At 36.4% G+C, this 13,636-nt stretch overlaps 1 protein-coding gene across 1 annotated transcript in view; it reads left to right on the plus strand.

Annotated features, from left to right (window-relative positions):
* The window catches only part of FAM184A (family with sequence similarity 184 member A), a 74,522-nt gene that overhangs the window by 56,114 nt on the left and 4,772 nt on the right, over positions 1–13,636 (plus strand). Inside the window, exons 10-16 of the mRNA XM_075414152.1 lie at positions 1,855–2,067; positions 3,108–3,261; positions 3,930–4,057; positions 6,303–6,487; positions 6,984–7,130; positions 10,168–10,285; positions 11,003–11,107. Of these exons, the coding sequence (XP_075270267.1) occupies positions 1,855–2,067; positions 3,108–3,261; positions 3,930–4,057; positions 6,303–6,487; positions 6,984–7,130; positions 10,168–10,285; positions 11,003–11,107 (1,050 nt within the window). The remainder of the gene's footprint in view (positions 1–1,854; positions 2,068–3,107; positions 3,262–3,929; positions 4,058–6,302; positions 6,488–6,983; positions 7,131–10,167; positions 10,286–11,002; positions 11,108–13,636) is intronic.

A 13,636-nucleotide genomic window follows, 5' to 3' on the forward strand; every position in this document is an offset into this window, starting at 1 on the left:
AAGTATTAGAGGTCATCATGTCAAAATGGCACGTCTGTATGGAACTTGCCACAGAATGTTGTGGATACTAAAAGATTTTATGGATGAAGATAGTGGTTGTATTTAATGAATATTTCTTCTGTGACCTTGCCCCAAAATACCTCTTCTGGTTTAGGAAAGATGGCTGGATGCTGGCAGACTTTGGAGTCAAGATCCCTGCATTTATGCCTTGGCCTTGTTTTCTCTGGGCAGGCTGGGCTGGCCGTTTCTGGAGGCAGAGCAGGAGATTAGACAAACCTTTGGCCTGACACTGTACAATTTGTATGTGATATTTATATTTAATGTACTTAGTAAAAGGTTTTACATGTATAGTTAAGATTACAGAACGTAGTTAGTGTAAAAGGTTTTACGTGTATAGCTAAGATTACAGAACGTAGTTAGTAGAGGCCTGTGCTATGCTCCTTCAGTTGTAGCGAATCTGTTTCAAAGGTATCTGATGTAAAACGCTGTTGATACAGTTTACTTAGAAGGTAGAGTGTATATGCTTGGACACAAAGACCTAGTGAATTTGAGATGCAACAAGCCATGCTCATTTCATTCAAATTAATTTGCTTCTTTTGTTTTAGTGCTAATTTTCCTTTAAGTGTAGCTTTTTTCTTTCAAATCTGCTTAAGCTGTGTCCTTCTCAAAAAAAAAAAAAACCCACGCGTTTGACAATAATGTTCATGCTACAAGTTGTCCTTGGTATGCTGCTGTTAATTTTTTGTTAAGTGGTGGGTTTTAATGTTCTGTAAATCAATACATCGATGTGCAATGTCGTTAATAATTTGTCATAATAAATTTTAAGATATGCTGAATCAAATGACACTATCAGACTTTCATTTATAATTCTATTTTATGTAATGCTCTGAGGCTTGAAAAGTATCCTTACTGATTCACATTCTTTCTCACATGGCAATTTTATTTTTTGTTCCTTTGAGTCACTAGCAAAATCCTCTTTCAGTTAAATCTTGTTTCCAAAATTGTGTGGCTCTAAAGGGAATACAGCTTTAGTGTTTTGCATCTAAAAAGATGCTATCTGATACAAAGAACAAAGTATAACATTATTATAAAAAGAAAATGGGACCTTTTCAAGGAGTAGAGTTGACTCTAATGTATTAAAATACTTGTTGGGTGAAAAGCATCATTTGTAAAATCAGGTATTTGTAAGAAAATGAGTGTTTGTGACTCATATTGCTTAGATCTTAGATCGTGAAAACCAGCTGAAAAATCACTCTCATCATATTACTGAGCTGACAAAAAAAGTGTGGGGGAGGAATCCATCAAGGGTAACGTTTTATTTGTGATGTAGAGTGGTATGCTACTATTTCTTTTTAAATGAGAAAACTACCAGTAAGATAGGAGCATATTGTACCAGAAGATACAAAAATCAATCAATCTTGATATCACAGGCTGTCCTCCCCTACCAACTGCAGGATTTTCCTTACAGAATTGATGTGATGTTCCCCTGAAGAATAGTTTATCTTAACAATCAAGTGATTGATTTCAGACCTTGATAGTGTCATTTTTATCGATCTTTATACAAAACCTGGAAGTAAATTTTCATAATTCGGCCATGAAAAAATGCGTTACAGGTAGTGCTACAGTATGAACTGACAGATGTGATAACCCTTACAAAACTTTTTAAATGTAACTATTCTATCTCTGAGATGCAATATTAACAGCAAATTCAGTAGATGGATGACATTGCTTGTCTGTCTTTTAGTTAACATTCTGGCTTTAAAATTTCAAGTGTTTTCTTCTTTTGAATGCTTTTTTCAGAGTTGCTGTTAGTATTAATGACTAATGGATATTTGCTGTTCTGTTGTGGGTTAGATCTCCTTACTGAAGCAGAATCTGGAGATGCAGCTTTCCCAGTCGCAGAGCTCTTTGCAACAGCTACAAGCCCAGTTCAGTCAGGAGCGACAGAGGCTGACACAGGAGATCCAAGAATTGGAAGAGGAGCATCAGCAGAGGCATAAGTCACTTCAGGAAGCCCACATCCTTGCCTTTCAAAACATGGAAGAAACAAAAGAGCAAGAACAAAAGGCATGTTCATATGGTTATTCTGAATTATGTAGAGATTGTTGCCATTTTAGCAATTTGTGTATACAGTTGGAATTACTAAAGAAAAGTATCTGCATAAGTACTAAATTTCCTTTTCAGCTGATATCTTATAGTAACATTTTTATCCAGTTAAATGTGATTAAGACACATTGAAAATAATCTCCAATACTGGCATTGTTTCATGTCTTGCTTTATACTCTACCTGTATATGCATATTTATATGTATATGTAAAATTATTATCAACACACACATTTCTTTACAGTAGTTTGACATTGCTATCCATAACATTTTATGGATTTGATTTGGAATAGGTTTCTCTGTATTTTCCATTATAGTTACCTAACTTCACATGTGTTTTCTGATATTTCCTGTCAATTGACTCCTTTTGTAATGTATTTTATGTTTTCATTATGTTAAAATTGTATAAACTGTGTTCTGCAACTTGCAAGATAATTTTCATATCCAGAACAATGTCACGCCCAAGATACTCTTTTAAAACCTTGACTAAATAAGCTTTAAAATTGAAATTTTGGCAGTGCATGGTACTTAATAAGGGTGTGTGTCTTAGGATTTTTTTTTTTTTGAAGTTCAGATTTAGAGTTTACCTTTAGAATCAATTTGCCCGTCGTCCCCACTTAATGTACTTTGGTTCACATCATAGACTGGTCTTGGAGCACACAAGGTGGATTCCTTTTGTTCAAAATGAAACTAGAAGATGTGCACCAGGAACATTATGCTTCATACACTTGAACAGGGAATTGTTTTTATTTCTCTTTTCCAACTGTGAGCAGAACAGAGTTTTTGTGCATGGGTAATCTCGATAACTGTCAAACACTGAAAAGAAAAACTATAGTAGTAGGATAACTTAGTGAGAGAAGAAAATATGAGCAACATTAGTGCATTTTTAATGATTTCTAGAGTATGCCAATGCCTGCTTTCTGTTGCCAGTTGTTTATTGCTTAATATTTTGTAAATTTCCTAAGCTGGTATAGAACAAATTTTGTCAGTTTTGATTTCATAGGAATTAGAAGAACGTTTACAACAGAAGCACTCAGAAGAACTTCAGGCGCTGAAAGAAACACATAAACAAGCCATGGAAAGTTTCAAATTGGAAATGGAGCAGGAACTTCAGACTCTACGATTTGAGCTGGAGGATGAAGGAAAAGCTATGTTAGGTATACTATTTCCAAATTTGCAATGGGTCCAAAAACATTATTTCTACTCGTGAAAATATACATACACATATATGTATGTATATGTGTGTATTATAACACTGTAGTGTGTCTCAGGGTCATTCAAGGTTGACCTAGTTGTTCCTCTTAAAATCAGTATAAGCTTTAACAGGTAAGCCCAAACTGTTCACTTTTCAAAAACCTTACCCTGAAGTTTTTTTTAAAAGGAGTAAGTGGCAAAATTTCGTGATGGAGAAGGTTTCAGAAAGTAACGGGAATAGAATGACAGAACAGTTGCTTACCTGGTTAAACAGTGTGTGTTAGGTCAGCAGCAATACTTGATGGAGCTAGACTGTTATTGCTAATTAATGTAAATGGCTGTAAACTAAAAGAGGGCAGATTTAGATTAGATCTTGGGAAGAAATTCTTCACCATGAGGGTGGTGAAACACTGGACCAGGTTGCCCAGAGAAGCTGTGGCTGCCCCCTTCCTGGCAGTGTTCAAGGCCAGGTTGGATGGAGCTCTGAGCAACCTGGTCTAGTGGAAGGTGTCCCTGCTCATGGCAGAGGGGTTGGAACCAGATGATCTTGAAGGTCCCTTCTAACCCAAACCATTCTATGATTCTATAAACATTTGTGAAATAAACTTTTCTTGTTGTTCACGGTAACTAGCTTCCTTGCGCTCAGAGCTAAATCATCAACATGCAGCAGCAATTGACCAGCTAAGGCACAACCATCAGCAAGAACTGGTAGCTGCCAAAATGGAGCTTGAAAGAAGCATAGAACTCGGCAGGCGACAGGTAGGAAGCATTGCTGGCAACTGACTGTGGAAAATTGGATAATCAGTATTCATTTTCTCTTAGCTGGAGGCAAGAACTGTTGTGAGCAAACAACAAACATGTAATCCTGCCAAGTCAGCCAGCACCAGCAGGTGATGCATCCCTACCAGTTTACCTAAACTTCCTTGCTTAGCTTTTTCTTCCTTCAACAACTTCACTTGAAGCTTGGTAAAGGCTCCCGTATCAAGGCAGTTTCCTGGCAGCATTGTGTGGCCACCTGGGAGCATGCTGGCTTGCTGTGGGAGGAAAGTGCTGATTCTCGCAAAATTCTACTTGTCCTCAGCTGTCAGCAGGACTTAAAAAGGAAAAGGCTGTTTCTCTCCAAAGCTGAAGCGATGTGGGGAAGAAGTAGTTGCTTAAAACCAAATGATTGCTTCAAACTTAAGAAGTAGCTTAGTATCTTTTTTCCTCAGGAGCCAAATTGGAGAAGATATATTAGCATCTAAAGAAAGCAGAGAAGATGACATAACAGCTTGCAACTGTTTCTTAAAAAAAAATACACCCAAACCCCAAAAAACCCAAACAAACCCCCAAATCCCAAAGCCAGTATGGACTACCTTTGCTTTCAGCAGCAAACTGTTTCATTCACTTTTATCTTTCATTTTTCATTATATGGACAATCAGTTTGTCCAGTAGTAACTAAAGATTCAAAGCTTGATCTCTATTGAAAGGAAGCCATACTCCTGGAAATAAGAGGACCAGATAATTACTTCTTTATTTGCCTGTACAAATTGGCTTTTCAGGATTGGTTTACTGATAGTCCAGCACCAAAGTAGTGGAGTGGTTTTAGCAATATATTAACAGAGGAAGCAGGTTTAGCTGGATATAGCCTTTGCACAAAAACAGAGACAGTCAAGGATGAGCCCTTCTTTTTCTCTTCCTTGCTGGTTTAAAAGGGTGAGCACTAGAGGCAAAAATGTGGTGCTGCCAGCAGTGAGCGAAAACATGCAGGATTTAGGGGGATGTAGTTTCAGTCATGTGTTGTTTAAATACAGAGTGAGACACCTAAAGGAGATGTCAGAAAAAAAAACATTTAAATTAAAAGAGCAAGTGTTTGATCCAACCAAATGCCATGTACTTTTGGCCTCGGTACAATAATCTGCTAAGCACGAGCTTCAGTTGTACTGAGGGCAAAGCAGTCAGCCGTGTTTTCTTCTGTTAGAATGCTCGTCAGTTCACGGGATCAGAGCTGAACTGGATGCAGAGAAGTCTGAGCAGGGTGATTATATTTGCTACTTTTTGAAATACTTAAATATGTGGATATAAATTTTCCACTGCTTTTTCTTAGAACTTTAATATAGTCTTTCTATAGGGAGGTAAAGAGTTATTTTAAAAAGTCTGTTTTTAAAGATGTCCTAGAAAATTTGTGCATTAGGATATATTTGTATTTCCTGGATGCATGAAGGCACAAAACACAATTACACATAAAACTATTTTGAAATAACTGCTGATTTTCTATCTGTATGGTCATTAATTATTATGAAACTGTAAGAAGTGGACTAGATGGAAATGGAAAACTCTGAAAAAGGTTGATTCTGTGGCAGACTTTTTCTAAACTGAGGAGAATCATTATCAAAACTATTGGGATTGGTTCCAGATGAGTTTCACGATCTTAACTCCATTGGAACTTTGTATGCAAAAAGAATGACTTTTATTGATTTATTGGACACAATATAAATATTATATAAACTACTTCGCACATGTTCTGCTCTGAAATATTTATTTATATTTTTATATATGTAAGATAGGAGGCCTCTGAGGCATAGTGTGCGTTGGTGCAGAGCATACATCTTGAGATATTTTGTCCCATTGTACGGGGCTGTAAAGGGTTTCTCTAGATGGAACGTTGAAAAAGCAGAAAATGTTAAACGTCCAGCCCCCTGGTTCTTTGCGGTGTCTGTTTTTTGTTGTATGTGTGGGAGAATGTGGTGAGCTACGTAAACTTCAACAGACAATGACAACAGGTTTTATATTTTCTTGCAAATTTAAATTGTTTCTTACAGAACTTTGATTTCTTCTTTATTTCTACTTGTACACAATAAAAAAACCCTCAGTTTTAATTATAATTTATGTCAACGTCAAAAACTGAAAAAATTGTCTATTGAATGGAAAATTCTGCTCAGCTGTTATCTTCCAAAAACAAGTTTTGTGCTTCTGAGAGACAAGTCTATTTAAATATTTTTTGTTGCTGCTATTTAAATCATAGGAGAAAGAATTTTTATGCCGAATATCAGATCTACAAGATGAACTGAGACACCGAGACCATCATATAGCTGAACTGGACAAAGAGATTCTGCATCTTCATGAAAATATCAGTGCATTGACCAAGGAATTAGAGTTTAAAGGGAAAGAAGTTCTTAGAATACGCAGTGAATCCAACCAACAGATCAGGTATGAATTTTTTCACTGTAACCTCAAATGTGTATTGTTTCATGTATTGTTTTACTTAAGAAATTTTACCGTCTGCAGCTTTTAATTTATCCTCTTAATGAAGTGATGTTATAGATCATTTAGTCTTCTTTAGAGAAAGCTATACCCACTACTAGTAAAGTTAATGAATATTACTATACAGTTCAGCTGCATTTCAGTGATACATTTTGGCATATTTTAGTAACAGTCTGCTCAAGCATTTGGTTTTCATGTTTTGGGGTTTTTTTAAAATTCATTATGTTTGTGTATTTAAAAAAGCATTAAAGGAGATGCATTTTCCATGAAATAAGCTAGAAGGTTGGAGGACAGTAAGTAGTGGGTTTTGATGAATCCGTAATTCCTTCTGTGTTGTCTGATATTGTGTAAAAGCTATAAGAAGCATGGCAGAAAATCATGATGAACAAATGGGTCTGATCTTAGAATAACTCTTTTTTTAACAAAAAAATAAATTAAACAGGATGCATGAGCAAGATTTAAGCAAGAAACATGAGAAAAAGCTGGATGTCTTGACAGCAGATCACATCAGAGAGAAACAAAGCATGCTGGCAGATTTTAATAAGACCCAAGAGCTGCTCAAGGAAATTAATTCAGCTTTACAAATTTCGTAAGTTTTGTTGCATTAAAAAAATTTGTACGTAGCTGCGTTTGAGTGTTTAGTTTATTCTGGTGTCCATAAGTTTCTGAAGCTGCTGCAGAAATGCAGATTTGCAAAAACCTATGGGGCCTAATCTCGCATTCCTTAGGCAACACAATTCTATAAGCTTTCAGGGTATTTAGTGAGATAAATTGTTAGGGATTTGAGACTGAAAAATTTAAAGTCAGAAAGATATTAAATCTATCCAGTTCTTAGAAAAACAGGGAATTTGAGATGTTTTTAATAAAACTTTAATATATCTTTTTTGAGAACACAAGAGTTTCTTCAACAAGTTTATAAACAGTACAATACTTGCTGTTAAGAAGTCTGATTATAGCACAAGTGACTCAAACAGTTTCAGGTTTGCTAACGTAAGGAAAATTAGTGTCTGAAATGGATTAAATGAGTATAACAAGAACAGAATGCTTAGAGTGTCTCTGAGTCAAATGCCACCTGGGGTTTGACCAGGTCTGGGCAGAAGTGGTGTAGCAGCGTGTCGTCTAGCCCGTGTTTTCCCGTCTTCCACGTCCTTCATTCTTTGTCTGTGATGTGACCCATTTGGTCAGGGTTTCTGGCCTTGAGGTTTCACAGCGCCGTTGAGGGCTTCCCAACTCAGAGTTCTCACTGAGAGACTTGTAGTTGCAGCACAAAAGATTAATGGCAGAGAAAATAATTGGTTCTAAGTACATGACAGAAAACTTTGTTAAGTAAATATCAATTAAAAATGGACAATAAAGCCCAAATGCATCTAATTCTGTCTTGATAATGAGTACTCAGAAATTGTCTTCAAATGATGGGTATAAAATTCTAGTTTTTCCTCCCTTGTAAGCGTCCACATGTGCACACTCTTGTGCCCTGATAAATGTGATGACTTGCCATTCAGTGAGGTAGGTGTAAACTACCTCCCATTTACTGCATTTCACAGAATCACAGAATGGTAGGGGTTGGAAGGGACCTCTGTGGTCATCTAGTCCAAGCCCCCTGCCAAAGCAGGGTCACCTATCATTTATCTCCTATGACAAATGACTATGAGCAGCCACCAGAACTAGGTTTTGGAACCATTTACCCTAACTTTTTTTCCTATGAAGTTGTTTGTTTTTCAGCATCCTGAAGTTTTCTGAATTTAGTTGGTTCCCTGCTCCTGGCTCTTGCTCAGCTTAGAGCTGCGAGGAAGCAGCCACTGGCCCAAAGACAGCAAACATTATCCAGGGTGCCCTGACCTGGCTTTCGGCATCTTCTCTCTCTATTTACACTGAAGCAAGGAGCTGTCAAAAGAGGAAACTATGTTAAAAAAAAAAAAAAAAAATAGAAGGATTTTATGCAGCTATTTCTTAAGTAACTGTTTCCAGGTTCAGCCTCACCTAAAGCACAGCCTTGTGAACATTTATGAAACGGAGAATCTATCTTACAGTGTGGGTATCACTAATTAGGCTCTACAACTAGACTCTTTAAATTACATATTATCTCTTTGAAACAGGAAAAAAAGTTTTCTGAAATATCTGAAAATAAAATGACAGCTGTGCATAACTATGTACTATACTCTGGGGATCTGTGTACAATAGTTTAACCCATAATAAAATGTATACACAAAAATTAAGCCAGCTGAGCATATTTCTGTTCTGCTGAGTCAAATGCCTTTTCTATGAATAAAAACAGTCATGTTGTTCACGTTCATAATGTTTTATGTAAATACATTATATAATCTCAGATTATGTACAGGTTATTTGAAGGTTATAAATATAATTTCATATCAACTGTTTTTTCAGATGCAACTCAAAGTAAAAATCACATAGCTGCCTCTGAAGGGAAAATATGTATCTAAAGTGAGAAATTATGACTACTTCCAGGTGTCTTGTGGAATTAAGTTGGAGCTGACTTAGACACCTTAAATTCATAGATTTTTCTCAGGGTTTGTTTGGGATTTTTTTTTTTTTTCATCTATTTTTCATAAAGTTTTGTTAAATTTCCTGACTCTGTTCTGAAACTTGCTTCACTAATCTACATGAGAGCTGAACATGTGAGATAAGTATTTCAGTAGTTTCCTTTGCAACAATGTTTCGTATCATGAACATCATATTTATGTTTCAAAGAGACACAGTCATTTGAAATTGTCGTGTCTTCAAAACTGGTTCTTTAAGAAGAAACAAGGAATTTATGCATTTACTTGTACAATTCATCTCTCAGTTGGCTTATTTCACTTCTCTCCTTTAATGCTTTCCCACCAGGCATTTCAAATTCCCTCCTATTTTTTTCAAATGTTTATCAATTCTTACATTTCTCTTAATCCAGATATCCTAATATCCAAGTGTTATTGCTTTTCTTTTGCAGCTCATTACTTTATTTCATCTCTAACGGTACTAAGTTGCTTTTGTGGAGAGGAATTAGTTACCCCTTAGTCTTCATTGTTCTTCAATATTTTTGTCCCAGTATGTTCCACATGAACTGCGGAAGACGGTGCCAGCCTTGTCTGTCTACCCAGTTTCTCCAGTATCACAAGCATGCATCTTTATCCAGAGTAGTCGTCTATAAAAAGAACAATGATACTGTTTGTTTTCCTCATCAAGAAAGTGAATTGCCAGCTTTTAAAGTTTACGTTAATATAAATATAATGCAATGTAGCCCCTATATTTTACATAAGAATCAATCTTAGCTATGTCTTCTGTAATTCCACTGTCCATATTATGGTTTTGAATGCCTTATTTTCAGTTTGACTTCCAAAAGGCCTTTTTTCAAACACCTAGTACTGCATGCACAAGAAGGATGTTAAGTTTTTAGAACATTGCCCAGATTATTAGTTACTGGAGCAAAGGTTATGGTTATTACTGATTTTTTTTTTAACTAGATAAAGCTGAATGATAACATAGAAATTAATTTACTTTGAGGTGATAAGAAATCATCTTCTGTTCTTACTTCCTGAACTCTCTTTTGTGCTAATCAAAGATGTGACTATTCACTCATCATTTAATGCTGGATCAGGCTAAAGGGGGTATTCTTCTTTCCTATAAAGTTTAGAAGAAATGGAAGAAAAATATAAAAACAGAGAATCAAGACCAGAAGACTTGCAGCTTATCTCAGAACTGAAAGACCTAATTGCAGAGCGGGACCAACTCATAAAGAAATTGATTGTAAGACTTTTATGCTCTCTTGGTTTAATATCTTGACAGATATAAAAGTTAATTCAATTTCAAAGTGTGTGAAATGTATTTAAAGAACCAATCCTGCTAGCATGTTATTCATATTCTTTAACACGTTATTCCTGTAGTTCCAGTGGCTCATAATAGTAGAACTAATTAGATACAGAGAGTTTTGCACAATCAAGCATAATACATTATTACAAAAAATATTTCAATATCACCTTGATCAGACATCTCCTATCTCCAGTCCTGGAATAAGCCAGCCATGTAAGCCATGTAAGAACTGCTCTCTTCTAGGAGGTTTCTAAGACCAATTTCCTGATCCGCTGAGCTTCCCAAATTCAGAGCACAACACCCTGACTCAGATTAGCCTGATCAGATCCTGAGTCAGAGGCAAGGAGGAGTGAGGAAATTCAAATTAATTAGAGATCAGAAGTTAACTATACTGAGTCTTTCCAGTGCATTATCCATTAGGCTATCATAACTCTTAGGAGCATGGAACTGCAACAGAACTGCATAAATAGAAATTATTTAGTATTTATATATAATAAGATATAAAACATACTAAATATGAAATGCAATTTGTAGAATTACCAGTTTCTTTTGAAACATAAACATAAATTTATCTGAGATTATTTTGTGGGCAGATTTGGCCACTAACTGATTGAAAATGCATAAAAAGAAGTTTCTATTTGTTCTTCTTTTTAGGAGGACAAAAAGTTCTATCAGCTGGAGCTAGTTAACAGGGAGACTAACTACAACAAAATGTTTAATGCAAGCCCTAATGTTGGTGTTATTAATCCATTGGTGAAGGTATGTTCCATGGACTTCATTGCTAAAGTGAAGAAAAAGAAATCTAAACTAGGATACAGTAAAAAGAAATATGTGTGTACGTCTGTGTGTATACATATTTCACCCTTAAAAGACATGTTCAAAACAAGGAACATAGTTTTCCATTTGTCTTTACGTATTTTTGTGCCGGTTTGTTTCTTTAGTGTTGTTGAGAGATCCACCGAGATGATTGCCCTAGTTTCCTAGACATGTATGACATAAACCACAGTTCCTTCTCACAAAACTGCACAAAGTGACAGAAAGGCAACAGACTGTAACATATCATAGCAAACAGTGACACCTGTAACCAGTTTTAGTTTCATAATTTTTCTGGTTATTTTGGAAAGGGCAAGGGCAGTTTCATTTTTCAGGTGGTGCTCAGGATGGAATAGCATAGAAAGACAGAGGGAGAGGGGACACTAAAGGAAGTGAGTAAAGGTCAAAAAAAAGAAGAGCATGAGAAGGGGATGGAATGAGTCTGAATGGAGAAAGAGTAACACTGGGGAACTGGAGTGACAAACCAGGTACGGACTGTGGGGGCAGCAGAAGACAGAAGTCAATCTCCAGCCTACTCAGTTATTGTCACCTCCTGTACGAGTGAAAACACTTTGGTAGTGACCTTCTCCAGTTGTCTCCATCCTGCTGCACAGCAGTCAGCGAAGGCTACTGTACAAGCAGGCATAGTAGCCTCCCTGTCACTTCAAAAGCCAGCAGCATTCCTTCATGAGGAACATGAACAGACTGTGGTAGGGTACCTTAATTCTATTTCTTTTCACCACTTCAGGAGTAAGAATGAGTCCTCTGACATTTCCTTCCTCCTTGTGATAACCCGTAAGTCATTCCACCTGCATGGAAAGGGAAGAGATTTGTCCCAGCTGTAGAGGCAGAAGGACTCGGTACGGTTCTGAAGCAGAGGGTGACCCAAGGGGCACAACATGAGCAGCTCAGATGCCCGAGAGCTTCAATGACCAAGGTTCAGGCTCTGTTATTTAAAAGGAGGTCTGGCCCCGTTATTTGAGATCAGGCTGTGTTATTTAGCTAAGCCTAATCGTAGTTTCGCATCGGATCAGTGTATTTCCCGCTTCTGCACAAACTGGTGCAAATTGTCACTGTTCCCCTACGTTTTTCAGGAGCCCAGCAGCTTCACAAGCTTATCTGCGGGTGCCTAGCTTTTATGCGTAACTGCATAAAAGAACTTGGTTTGAGCCCAGTAAGGACAATACCAGGACTGCCAGATACAATTTGAATACTTTGTTTTTATGTGATAAAGGTTGTTTGAAAATTTTGGAAGCTGTCTGAACCATTCATTTATAAAGTTGTGAAATGTAACCATCAAGTTATATAAGCTTGTGTTTTGTGTGAAATCTGAAGTGTCTGGGAAAAGTACTTCAACATCAGATTTCCATAGTGATAATTCATATATTTTTATAATATGCTTCTATCACTTAAAGCTGCTTAGACTTTAAAACCGTCTTGTATGCCAGAACATTTTGATCTCTCATTTCATGAGCTGTGGACTATGTTACTTTATTTTGTCAAAGCACGTACTGTTACTGGAGAATGAATTACAAAGAAACTGAAAATCTCATTCTCTTTTTTTTGTAGTAAAAAGACAATTTATGAGTTACTGCAGGCTTTGCATATTAATGCAAAATTACAGCCATTGCAGTGTGTATTACAGCTTCTCTAATTTATGCAATGGATCTGTTTAGTATTACATTGTTACATCTGAAGTTTCTTAATACTTTGCATGAATTTCATGGAAACAATACACACAATTTTGTCTCTCCAGATTTGACTGCTTCAGAAGCATAGACTGTTGTATACAGAATAAGATATAAACCATAGTATTTTTCTAAGCACTTATGTGCATAATAGACATCTTCCAGAAATGAGCCACCTATGAAGCACACAGATTTATCTAGTTTATTTGAACACACAGTTTTAATTACAGTGTATATTACCCTGCATGTATGTATTTTACATACAGTTGGTTACTTTTACCAAACTATTTTTTCCACCATAATGTTATTTCTTGCTTCTTCAGCTACTACAGAATAAGTAAAGTTTATGGGACGATCTTAGTTTAATCCTTTGCAGCTAATGATCTTTCATTGTGATGCTTAAAAAAGACTTTTTTTCTATTATAGCTTTCTGTTAAATTCTTGGGGGAGGGGGTTAATTGTATTTTGATGAACACATCCACCAATGTGGCTACAATTAGTAGCATTTGCATCTACCAACCCTGGAGAGGCCAGGCACTGAAATCAAAGCTAGCAGAGAGCTAAACAGAAGTACAACCAAGCAGTCGGACACTCTGGCTATCTCCGTCTGAACTCGTGCCCACCCTTGAACAGAGCAGCTCTTCTCTCTCAAGTGGAATTCTGCTGGAAAATATTATACAGAAACAACATGAGATTCCACTTGTCTTCTACTTTATTGGTTCAAATTTGTGTAGTTTGTAAGCCCTTAAGGGGTTTTTCTCCTAGCTGCTTTGTTAGGGTTGCATAT

The sequence above is a fragment of the Opisthocomus hoazin genome, chromosome 2, assembly GCF_030867145.1.
Source record: "Opisthocomus hoazin isolate bOpiHoa1 chromosome 2, bOpiHoa1.hap1, whole genome shotgun sequence".
Classification (NCBI taxonomy): Eukaryota; Metazoa; Chordata; class Aves; order Opisthocomiformes; family Opisthocomidae; genus Opisthocomus; species Opisthocomus hoazin.